The sequence below is a fragment of the Sceloporus undulatus genome, chromosome 2, assembly GCF_019175285.1.
Source record: "Sceloporus undulatus isolate JIND9_A2432 ecotype Alabama chromosome 2, SceUnd_v1.1, whole genome shotgun sequence".
NCBI lineage: Eukaryota > Metazoa > Chordata > Lepidosauria > Squamata > Phrynosomatidae > Sceloporus > Sceloporus undulatus.
The window spans coordinates 125,639,864-125,652,431 of NC_056523.1; the positions used below are offsets into that span (position 1 = coordinate 125,639,864).

Sequence of the window (12,568 nt, forward strand, 5' to 3'; positions counted from 1 at the left end):
TCATCATCATCATCATCATCATCATCATCATCATCATCATCATCATCATCCAACCAAAAATAGTGGGTTCTGCTCCAGGCGTACAATCCAAAATGTGTGTGTGTGTGTGTGTGTGTGTGTGTGTGTGTATTATACACCTATACATACACACACATAGGATATAAATACCCTAGAGCCACCAGATCCCATTTACCTGGCCTGTGCTGTAGACTATATTTCATGGGGGGAAGCAATAATAAAAATATAAAAGTATATAATACAATTGTAATACAAAGTATCCAGATAAAATACAGAACACACAGCATAAAGTAAAGCAAACTGATGAAATGGCATGCATTCCAGCACAGGACTGAAAAGAGAAGAGAATCCATGGGTCCATCCCACTAGTCTACAATTAAGCACTAAAGTTAGAATAATCTAAACTATTGTATTCCCCATAACCATATAATATCTGGACAGTGAAGAAAGCGGATAAGAAGAAAATCAACTCATTTGAAATACAGTGCTAGGGAAGAATGCTAAAGATACCACGGATAACCAATAAGACAAACAGATGGATCCTTGAGCAAGCCTGAAGTCTCCTTCGAAGAGAAGATGACAAAACTGAGGATGTCATACTTCGGCCACATCATGAGAAGGCATGACTCAATAGAATATACAATAATGTTGGGAAAGGTAGAAGGCAGTAGAAAGAGAAGAAAACCATACACAGATGGATAAACTCTTTCAGGGAGATTATTGGCTTGAATCTGGAGATCCCAAGCAGAGCAGTGGAGAGCAGGGGGTCTAGGAGATAAATAATAATAATAATAATAATAATAATAATAATAATAATAATAATAATAATAATAATAATAATAATAGGATTTATTTATATGCCGCCCAATCACTGGGAATCCGGTCAGCTTACAACAGAGGGGATAATAGACGGTTCCCTGCCCTCAGGCTTACAATCTAAAAAGACACGACACCTGGCTGAATGAAACTACATGTGAAAGGGATCTAGGAGTCCAAGTAGACCATAAGTTGAACATGAGTCAACAATGCGATGCGGCAGCTAACAAGGCCAATGCAATTTTAGGCTGCATAAACTGGACACGCTCCAGTTTCTCAATGTCCTTTTTTAATTGTGCTGCCTAGAACTGGACACAGTATTCCAGGTGGGGCCTGACCAAAGCAGAATAGAGTGGCACTATTACTTCCCTGGATCTAGACACTATACATCTATTGATGCAGCCTAAAATCGCATTGGCCTTGTTAGCTGCCGCATCTCATTGTTGACTCATATTCAACTTTTGGTCTACTTGGACTCCTAGATCCCTTTCACACGTAGTTTCATTCAGCCAGTTGTCCCCCATCCTATATCTGTGCTTTTCATTTTTCCGCCCTAAGTACAATACCTTACATTTCTCCGTGTTGAATTTCATTTTGTTAGCTTCGGCCCAGTTTTCTAGTCTGTTCAGGTCATTTTGAATCTTGATCCTGTCCTCTGGAGTATTAGCTACTCCTCCTAATTTGGTGTCATCTGCAAATTTGATAAGTATTCCCCCAATTTTGTCTTCCAAGTCATTGATAAAGATGTTGAATAGAACTGAACCGAGGACAGAGCCTTGTGGGACCCCACTGATCACTTCTCTCCAGGATGAAAAGGAGCCATTGTTGAGCACCCTTTGCGTTCGGTCGGTCAACCAATTACAAATCCATGTAACAGTTGCCTTGTCTAGCCCACATTTTACAAGCTTGTTTGCAAGAATATCATGGGGAACTTTGTCAAAGGCCTTACTGAAATTAGGATATACAGTACTATATGCACAGCATTCCCTTCGTCTAACAAGCTGGTAATTTTATCAAAGAAAGAGATAAGGTTTGTTTGGCATGACTTCTTTCTCTGAAACCCATGTTGACTTTTTGTGATTATGGCATTGCTTTCTAGATGTTCACAGACTCTCTGTTTAATGATCTGCTCCAGAATCTTTCCTGGTATTGATGTCAGACTAACTGGACGATAATTGTTTGGATCTTTTGATTTTCTATTTTCAGCCTCCGGAGGCTGTAGTATGCAAATGGAGCCACAGGAGGGGGCCATAATGCCCTTCCTTGGAATTTGGGGGGGGGGGGGCGTCCTCCCCTGGGGGTCCTGAAGCAGAGTCTGGATGGCCAACTGTCGGTTAGGCTTTGATGGAGAGCTCCTGCATGGCAGAAGAAGGTGGTTGGACTGGATCATGGCCTTCTCTGAGGTCTCTCTCAACTCTCTGACTGAATGATAACAAAGCCAAGGAGGACATACTGCATTCGAGAGGCTCGCAAGGCGGGTTAAGACTAGTTCTGTCTGCAGAGGTCAAGCTGTCAACTTTTGATTTCTCAATATCCAGTCCAACCCGTTCTTCTGCCATTCAGGAATACATAGGATATTAAGAGTTGGAAGGGACCCCAAAGGGGTGCCTTCTTCTACCCTGAAGGAAGACATGGGGTCCTAGAGATGGAAGGGACCCCCAAGGGCCATCCAGTCCAGCCCCTTCTTCTGCCATGCAGGAATACCTAGAGTGCTAGAGATGGAAGGGTCCCCCAAGGGCCATCCAGTCCAGCCCCTTCTTCTGCCATGCAGGAATACATAGAGTCCTAGAGATAAGGGACCCGAAGGGCCATCCAATCCAGCCCCTTCTTCTGCCACACAGGAATACATAGAGTCCTAGAGACGGAAGGGACCCCAAGGGCCTTCCAATCCAGCCCCTTCTTCTGCCATACAGTAATACATAGGATCCGAGAGAGGGAAGGGATCCCCAAGGGCCATCCAGTCCAGCCCCTTCTTCTGCCATGCTTGAATAAGTAAAGTCCTAGAGAGAGAATGGAAACCCAAGGGCCGTCCAGTCCATCCCTTTCTTCTTCTGCACTGAAGGAATACATAGAGCCTGTGAGAGGGAAGAGACCCCCAAGGGCCTCTTAAGTTAAGGGGGGAGCAGCCTCTTTCTTAAGGCTAGCCCTGATGGAGCTGGGCCAGCCTATTCTCTCCCTCACAGGCCGAAAGATGACAGTTAAGGAGGGAGGAGCCTCTTTCTTCAGGCTAGCCCTGATGGAGCTGAGCCAGCCTATTCTCTCCTTCACAGGCCGAAAGATGTCTCATTCACAAGGTCACCTTGAGAATGGGTCAGCTTAAGGGCTGTCAACAACAACAACCAGCTCCGGGCACCTTATGTGTAAAGAAGAAAGTGCGTCTTAGTCTCACAGACCTGTGGAAGGAAATACATGATTTGCCACTGCTCCATGAAAAAAGAGCACACTTTGTGTCTGGAAGAACATCTCTCCTTAGCACACTCACAGTGTTTATTGTTTGGGACCATACATAATCTATTGTGTAAAGTGGTTATTTCTTCTAATTAAACATGTTTAGGATTGTAGCCAGACTCTACTGAGTCCAGCAGACATTTAAAAAGATATAGGACTGAAGCAATGTACTCAGTTGGATAGATCTCTTCCTGTGAAATTGATTTATGATGGGTTCTGAACAGATAAAAAGACGCAAGATTGCATACATTGCCAAGTTAACATATGAATTCCTTGTCACAGCATGTGATGATAGTCACAGTTTTAAGGATTAGACAAATTCATAGAGCATTGGTTAATCAACAACACATCAGGACAGTTAAATGGAACAACTGCACCTCTGAGTGCAAATGCTGGAGGAAGGTAACAGGGAGGCTATTACTTTCCTGCCTTACTGGTGAGCTTCTCAAGGGGATCAAACTGATCCCTTGTGGACTCTGGACAGAGGGATGCTGAGGAAAACAGGTCACAGGATGAGAGGAAGAGAAACATGATTAATTCCCTTTTTGACATTTGACAGATTTAACCAAGTTTTTTCCTTCTTCCTTTGCTTCACTTCCAGATGGACTCAGCTGGAAGCAGACTGGTGGATGAGGTGGAAGTTGGTCAGGTTTGTCTGGCATGTTTTCTAACTGTTCCCCAGTAACAATCATTATGACTGATTCTACTTGAAGATGCAGAAAAGTTTAATTGTGGCTGAAATGGGGAGCACAGGTCACAGACAACATGCCTGCTCTTTTCACAAATGGAAAGAATGTAACTTCTGCAGTGATGGATGGTCCACTTGTGTTCATAACCTGCAGCCACACATTCTACGTCATTTCCCTCATGCTCCTTTTGTGGTCTTCCTCCTTGCCAGTTTCTGAAAAGAAAGAGAACTTTCTGTCAGTGGTAAACTAACAGGGAACCCAGCAGACTGGATTCTTGCTGAGGATGGAGCAGCTGTGTTTGTTAGATTTGGATGCAGATTCAAAACATAAGAATGATATCCGGTGAAGCTAAGAATCAAGCTCTTGTTTACAAAGAATGCTTTCCTACAGAATCCGACTAAAAATGACAGATTTTATAGTGCAATCCATGCAACACAAGAAGGCATTCGTGACAACCACTGGCTTTTCTCCCATGCCTATTCCAGTTAGATGTGTTGGCAGCTGTGCACATGCAGCTAAAGAACAAAGTACTACTAATAATTTTAATGTTAATAAATTATTATTTTTTAAAAATCATAATTATTAAATTAATAAGAATTAATAAGAATGCTGTGGCCTTGGAGGGAAAGAAGAAGAGGCAGGCACAGCATCAGGAGCAGATGAAAGAACCAGTAATATCTGCTGGATTTAATTAAAACTTATAAATACATAAAACTTTAATTTATATCCCGCTTTTTGTTACCACAATCAAAGCAGCGTACAACCTTTAAAAAAAAATACAATATATACAATTCCCTCCCCTAATGCCATTCCCTTTTCCCTGTGTGTAGTGTTTTATTTAGATTGTGAGTCTGAGGACAGGGAGCTGTCAAATAAACAATTTGTAAGTTGATCTGGGAGCCTTTGTTAGCTAAAAAGGAAATAGTGAAGAAATGGGCCGACAGTCAGCTGTCCCAGGAAAGAATAAACTTTGTGCTCTGTGTGCTATGAGCCATTCAAAAGCTGGGGGAAACAGCGGAGGAGGATGCCCACTGCCTCTCAGAGGCAACAAGGAGCATTACTTCAAAGAAATATACCTCCATTATCTGCTTTGTCCACCAGTAAGCCAGACATGTGTCCCTTCTGCTGCTATTTTTTGTTATTAAACTATTTTAAAAGTTCAACAGTACAAATATACCTCGGTGTCTGACAAAGAACCTCCTTTTAACAAAGTCCTTTCCTGTTCCCCTAGTCCTCTTTTCTTTCTCTATCTAGCTGGAAGTTTTTAAACAGCATTGGCATTTGGGAGAGTGGTGAAGGAGAACTGTAGATGGAGAAACAGAGATTTTCAGTTGCTGAGTTGTAGCAGTGTGTCTGCAGTAAACAGTATAACAAAGCTTGAGCTGCAAAAGAATAGGATACTCCCAGTGGTGTCACTAGGAGGTGACACCCAGATGGGCTTGTCTCCCACTGCAGGGTGAGAAGGGGCAAGAGTACCTCCTGACTTCACTGTAGTGGCTGCCTCTTTGTGAGGAGGAAGCCACCGCCATAGCAAAAAAGTGTGCCCCTCCAAGCTTTGTTGCAGTGGTGGCTCCCTCCTGAGGAAGAGGGCATGGCAAAGAAGAGCAAGCATGTGAAGGATCCTAATATACCCTAGTATAAAATTGTGGCATTAGTAGTTTGAATGTTGGACTATGACTCGAGACCATTTCTTTCTTTGGCATGAAACCAACTGGATGACACTGGGTGAGTCACACACTCTCAGTCTCAGGGGAAGGCAATGGCAAACCTCCTCTCTGTCACCATAAGTTGGAAACAACTTGAAGGCACACAACAACAACAACAACAAATGGAAACAACAGGAACAAAATCTAGTACTTGTTTCAGTCAGTGCAGACACGCCCTTACAACCTTAGCTGTAGAATGATAGTGAAGGATGCTACTCACTTGTAGGAGAGATTTTTCCCATCCACCCACCTCCATGCATTTTCAGCCTGTATGTAATGCAAGCCAATCCAAATGGTTCCTTTGTCTTTCATTTTACTTTTCAGAAAGGCCTAGGACAAATGGAAAACAACATGGCTTAGACCAAAGGTCCTCAAGAAGCACAAGGCTGTGCATCCCACAAGGTTCCATCACTGAGGGAGTAACAGCAAGTATTAGAACAATAGGAACGGTGACAGTCCTTTTTTTAGAGGCTGAAAAGCCCTTTGATAAAATATAATCCTTTGATATCATTATAATTCAGTTTTTGTCACAATGGGTAAACATTGTTGCCCTTGTAAATTTTTGAAACAGGTTAGAATTCTTTGTTTGTTTCCAAGATAAAAATAATGATTTTTTTTTTTCCTGTTCCATTTCTCCTTAAACGAGGCACCAGAAAGAGCTATCTCCTCTTATATTTGACTTAGATGTGGAAACTTTGGCAAAATAATATCCATGGCTTAGGACATGATTCTTTAGAAAAGGGTATGCAGCTATCTGGAATTGGGGACTCCAGGACTTGTGTGCCTTCAAGTCGTTTCTCACGTATGGCGAATTTAAGACTAACGTGTCATAGGGTTTTCCGGGGCTGTGAATATGTGACTGAGTCAAGGACATCCAGTGGGTTTCCATAGCTGAGCAGGGAATCAGACCTTGATCGCTAGAGTCCATGAATCTTTAAAGCATATGATCTGACTGTATCCAGTTACAGCTTCTTTTTGTGAAGAGTTTGTTTATATTGAGCCAGAATGGTGTAATGGTTTGCTCACTGAACTTTGACTCTGGAGACCAAAGTTTGAATCCCTACTTGACCATGGAAACCCAGTGGGTGATCCTGGGCAAGTCACAATGTCTCAGCCTCAGAGGATGGCAATGGCAACCCCCCTCTGATGAAACATGCCTAGAAAACCGTGTGATAGGATCACCATAAGTTAGAAATGACTTGAAGGAATACAACACACAAACACTCACACATTTATATTAATTTTGTCCTGAATCACTCTTTGCATCTTTCAGATGTTCATGTGCTTTTAAATTATCCCTCCATAACTACCGGTCAGTAGAAATTGATTTTCTATATCCATAGTCCATCTTCATTCCATCCCATCCATGCTGGGAGGTTTAGAAAAGAAAAACAGCAAGACATTATTCTCCAAGCAAAATTTCAAGCCTACACTGGCTCACCTGAGCTGATATCTTGTCTGAATTTAGAGCTGTGTGGGCCCCACAACTTTTTCTTTGGCCTTAAGAGATCTCATAGCAGTATTAAGCTTCAAGAAAAACCACACAAGCATTAATCTATTCTGAAAACAGAATTATGTTGGAATTCTGTTGGTCTACCGGCCACCCCGTGCACTAACAGACTCCCTAGCCGAGCTGACACAGCTGGTCTCGAAACTGGTGTTGAAGTCCCCTAGGCTTCTTGTCCTGGGGGACCTCAACATCCCTTTCGAGGCCAGTGATATTCCAACAGGTGCAGCTCGGGAGTTCATGACTACCATGACAGCCATGGGCCTGTCTCAATTAGTCTCAGGGCCAACATATTGTGTTGGTAATACTCTTGATGTGATCTTCAGTACGGACATGGAGGCTCCGTGGGCAGAGATCTCTAATGTCTCTCCCTTGTCATAGATGGATCATTTCTTGGTTGAGGCTAGAATCAAGGCTTTTACCATTAACCCCCCCCCCGGTGGTGGTGGACCTATTAGGATGGTCCACCCTTGAAGGCTGATGGAACCCATAAGGTTCCAAGAAGCCCTAGAGGGGTATACGACTGGTTCTGACGGCGATTCTGTTGATGCCCTAACCGACATCTGGGATACCAATCTCTCTAGGGCTATACACAGTATCGTTCCCAAGCATCCTTTCCGGCCTGCTTCCAATAAACAACCCTGGTATACGGAAGATCTCAGGGAAAGGAAGCGGGCGGCGCAATGACTAGAGCGTAAATGGTGAAGACATCAGCGCTTGTCTGACAGGACACTCCTTTGCTCTCATTTGAAAGCTTATGGAGTGGCAATAGGTGCAGCAAAGAATTCGTTCTATGCTGCACGTATTGCGTCCGCAGAGCCACGTCACGTCAGCTCCCTCCCTCCCTGAGCCCTATCTTGGAGTCATCTAAAGCCTGCTGTGACGATTTTAACAACTTCTTTGCGGATAAAATCTCTCGGATAAGGGCTGATCTCGACGCCAGTATTTGTGCAGATCCTGTAGGAGAGGTGTCCGAAGCGTCCGTGGCCCCCGTTATACTGGATCACTTTGAGTTCATTAGTACCGAGGAAGTGGACAAGATCCTTCGAAGTGTTAGGAGGACGACTTGCTCCCTTGATCTCTGTCCCTCATGGCTGACAGCTCAGGGTGGAAATGTGGTGCGACTTATGTTGCATCGCATAATTAATACATTTCTAAGTGAGGGTCAGTTTCCATCTAAATTAAAATTAGCAGTGGTTAAACCCCTGCTAAAGAAGCCCTCCTTAGACCCCCTGATTCATAATAATTATCGGCCCATCTCACTGCTGCCTTTTTTGGGGAAGGTGATCGAGAGAGCAGTCGCTTTCCAACTTAAGTCGATCTTGGATGACACCGATTTTCTGGACCCATTTCAAACCGGCTTCCGGGCGGGCTATGGAGTTGAGACTGCCATGGTCGCCTTAGTTGATGACCTCCGTCTGGGCATGGACAGGGGGAGCATGTCCCTGTTAGTGCTCTTGGACATCTCAGCAGCCTTCGATACCATCGACCATGGTATCCTTCTGGGACGCCTGAGGGAGTTGGGAATCAGGGGCACTGCTTTGCAGTGGTTCCGTTCCTACCTCTCGGGCAGATCCCAGATGGTGGAGCTGGGGGACTGTCGCTCCGACAGGAGGGCCCTGACATCTGGTGTCCCTCAGGGAGCGAATTTGTCCCCTATGCTATTTAACATTTACATGAAGCCGCTGAGAGAGATCATCCGGAGACATGGGGCGCGGTGTTATCAGTACGCTGATGACACCCAGATAGTCTTCTCTATGTCTCCGACTGATGCAGTAACTAAGGATGGCATCTCTCCTCTAGATACCTGCTTGGCGTCGGTAATGGGCTGGATGAGGGAGAACAAACTCAGTGTGAATCCAGGGAAAACGGAAGTACTGGTGATAGGTTCCCCGGTTTCGGGTGGTGAGATCTGTCACCCGGTCCTGAATGGGGTCATGCTCCCCCTGAAGGACTCGGAGCGCAGCTTGGGAGTGCTCCTTGATTCGTCGCTCCAGCTGACTTCTCAGGTGGACGCGACGGTCAGGAGTGCTTGTTATCAGCTTCGGCTGATACGCCAGTTGCGTCCCTACCTGGACCATAAGGACCTTGAATCTGTTGTACATGCTTTGGTAACCTCTCGGTTGGATTTCTGCAATGCGCTCTACATGGGGCAACCCTTGTACCAAACCTGGAAGCTGCAAATGGTGCAGAACATGGCAGCTAGACTGGTCGCTGGCAGTTCGAGGTCGGACCATATAACACCTATTTTGAAAGACCTTCACTGGCTGCCTGTTCGTTTCTGAGCTCAATACAAGGTGTTGGGTTTGACCTATAAAGCCCTAAATGGCTTGGGCCCAGGGTACTTGGAGGACCGCCTCTCCCCATATAATCCGCCCCGCACACTCAGAACATCCGGGACAAATTTGTTGGAGGTCCCTAGGTCAAACCTTGCACGGACCTCACAGAGGGCTTTTGCCATTGCTGCCCCTTCACTTTGGAACAAGCTCCCCGTAGAGCTTCGCTCCACCGCCTCACTAGTTATTTTCAAGAAAAATCTGAAAACGTATCTATTTCGGTTGGCCTTCCCACCTTAGTTAAATTGTTTATTTTCCTGCCCCTTATTTTTCCCTTTCGACCCCGGACCGTTGTAAATTAATTTCTCCTTCTCTTTGCCCTTGACATGTGTATTTTATTGATTTCCTGTTCCTGTTCTTTGTAGTAATGTTTTTAACTTTTATATTGAATTTTTATCTTGTATTGTAATGTTTTAAATTTTGTAAGCCGCCTTGATCATATTTATGGAAAGGCGGGGTAAAAATAAAATTTATTATTTATTATTATTATTATTAATCACCTCAAAACTGTATCACTAACCTTTTCATGGGTTACTGGATTCCTAGAAAATGTGGGTATAGGATCTACATTCTTCCTTAATTTCAGCAAATGGTCTGGGATAAGACATAAAACTATTAATTATGCTCAGCCAGCATGCAGATATCCATCTTTATAAAGATACAGGCAGTCATCTTTATAAAGAGCAGGAAGTCCTCTAGGAGAAAATGGTGAAAGGATGCTAAAGGTACTTCTTCTAGACTTTAGATGTCATCTTCAGTTTTAAACTCTGCCATGTTTGCTATCATTTGTTCCTTCTGTTTTTTTCTTACCACAGCAAATCCACTAAGGAAGGGGAAATGGTATAAATGCAAAATGCTTTTTGATTAGCAGTGCTAGGAGCCATCCGTGTGGAGTCATTTGCAGACAAAGGGCCCTTTCACAATTATAGCACTATAATTCCACTTTAACTGTCATGGCAACATAGCAATTAATCCTAAAATTTGCAGTTTAGGGAGGGGCATTGGTTTGAGTATTGGACTACAACTCTGGAGACCAGGATTTGATTCCCAGCTTAGCCATCAAACCCTCTGGGTGGCCCTGGGCAAGTCTCACTCTCTCAGTCTCAGGCTAGCAATGAGAAACTTTCTCTGAATAAATGTTGTCAAGAAAACCCCATGTTAGTTTCATCTTAGGGTTGCCATAAGACAAAAATTACTTGAAGGCACATAACAAGAATAATTAAGAATTCTCAGCCAGAAGTTTTTAGTGCTACAGCAAACCACAAATCACAATATTACATAGGGTGTTGTCACGACGGTTAAAACAGAATCATAGTGCAAAAATTGTTCTTAAAATGGTCTTCAGAGAATTCAGAAAGACACAGGAAGGTGTGGTGATAGTAAAATAATATTAAAAATACAGGAGAAAAGGAGCAATAAGACCACTGGGCTGCTGCCCCAAAAGATAATGCCCAGGAACTTGCCACCTTATTCTTTACATTATGTAGAAAGGCTAAAGGTTCTTCAAGATTAAACTTGAGATCAAATCATGCAGGCCTTTATTGGAAGGTAGATTTTTTCTGAACACACAAAGCTGAGGGTGTCTGTAAGTACAGTGGTCCAACAATGAATGAATGAATGAATTTAATTCCTGCTTTTTCCCAAAATAGGAAGATATGTCCTCTTGTGCCACACTCTCAGCTATTCCATTTTCTGTTCTATAAGAGACCGGAAACACCCACCTGTTCCATTGCATGATCTATTACCATGAGATCAGCACCTTTTCTTTTGCACATATATCTGCTTTCCTCCCATGTGTTTCCATTTTCTGAGGCATAATAGCATTTATCTTGGAATTCAGTCCAGTCATCTGGGCAAACTGGAATGCCTGCAAAATATGAAGACTTGAAAGAAGGCTACTCAGCATGAACAGAACATACACTACAGGTTTCACTGATGTATTTGCACCTGGAATCAGATAGTAGCTCGGCTGGACATTCAGCTCATGAACAAACATAATCTAGTATGCCTTACCCTGTGTTTGTGCAGTGTTGCCACCCAAGAGTTTCCCTTTCACTAGACTAGCAGATAGACCAAGATCATTCCTGGACCTATAGTCCTTCATCTTTCATTACTTACATGTATGCTTCACAATATGTTTTGTTTCAGAATTCTTTTTGATAAAAATATTTCAAGGGAAGCTGACAAGCCATACAATAATATATATACCCTGCTTTTATATGTAATCAATAAGGTCAAAAGCTAAATGGAAAAGAAGAAGGTAAATGGAACAGAATGGGTATCCAAAAAAGAGTTGCGCTTCTGAAGTGCACTTACATCTAAGGCATGCCATCACAAGAGCAGCTGTTGTCATTATCAAGGAAGAGAGCAGCACAATGCAGAATATGATGAAGGGTCTCCTTGGGAAGGATCTCCATTTGTCATCCTCAAATATATACAATTCTTCAAAAAAAAATAATTAAAAAACACTGGTGAGTTTGGAATTTACAAGATGGCCATAATGGGGCTCCGTTTAAGTACCCATCAATCTCTATGAAGATTCATTTCCCCTCCCCTGAATAATGTAGAGCAGGGGTAGGCAACCTGCGGCCCGCGGGCCGGATGCGGCCTGGCAAGGCCTTGGGACCGGCCCCAGCCCGGTCCTGCCGCCGATTGCTGCCGGGGCCTTTGGCGTCTTGTGTGAGGGCCATGGTGGGGCAATTGTCTATAGAAGCCTCAGAAACATGCATTTATCTTAACTTTTTTTAAAAATCAGCAATTTTTTCACATATCCTCCATTTTTTATTTAAAAAGTACCCTCCATTAGCAAATTTTGTCCTACATTTGTCCCAGTTTATTTATTTATTTAAAAATATTTAATTATTTATTTTTTGGCTTCGGCCCCCCAGTTGTCTGAGGGCCAGCAACCCGGCCCCTGGCTCAAAAGGGTTGCCTACCCCTGATGTAGAGAAATCTTAGCTAGCCAAAGTGCAAAGACACATACTAATATTCTATTTTATACATTATATTTTTAATAATTTTGTTCATAAAACAAAGATTGTGTACACT

General features: G+C 43.3%; 1 protein-coding gene across 1 annotated transcript; it reads right to left on the reverse strand.

Moving 5' to 3' along the window:
- Positions 1 to 3,663: 3,663 nt before the first annotated feature.
- On the reverse strand, positions 3,664 to 11,913 carry LOC121922160 (collectin-12-like). The gene is made up of 4 exons (XM_042451198.1): positions 11,837 to 11,913; positions 11,242 to 11,387; positions 5,898 to 6,007; positions 3,664 to 4,183 (listed from the first exon to the last, which is right to left on the reverse strand). Exons 1-4 carry the CDS (start codon positions 11,871 to 11,873, stop codon positions 3,928 to 3,930), a joined length of 549 nt encoding a protein of 182 aa, XP_042307132.1. The 5' UTR covers positions 11,874 to 11,913; the 3' UTR covers positions 3,664 to 3,927.
- Positions 11,914 to 12,568: the final 655 nt, after the last annotated feature.

Excerpts from the sequence above, each read along its gene's own strand:
- LOC121922160 (XM_042451198.1), bottom strand. The coding sequence starts at position 11,873 with ATGACAACAGCTGCTCTTGTGATGGCATGCCTTAGAT. Across the intron at positions 11,388-11,836 it reads TGTGATGGCATGCCTTAGAT|GCATTCCAGTTTGCCCAGAT; the intron begins GTAAGTGCACTT and ends CATATTTTGCAG. Across the intron at positions 6,008-11,241 it reads TAGATCATGCAATGGAACAG|GCCTTTCTGAAAAGTAAAAT; the intron begins GTGGGTGTTTCC and ends CATTTGTCCTAG.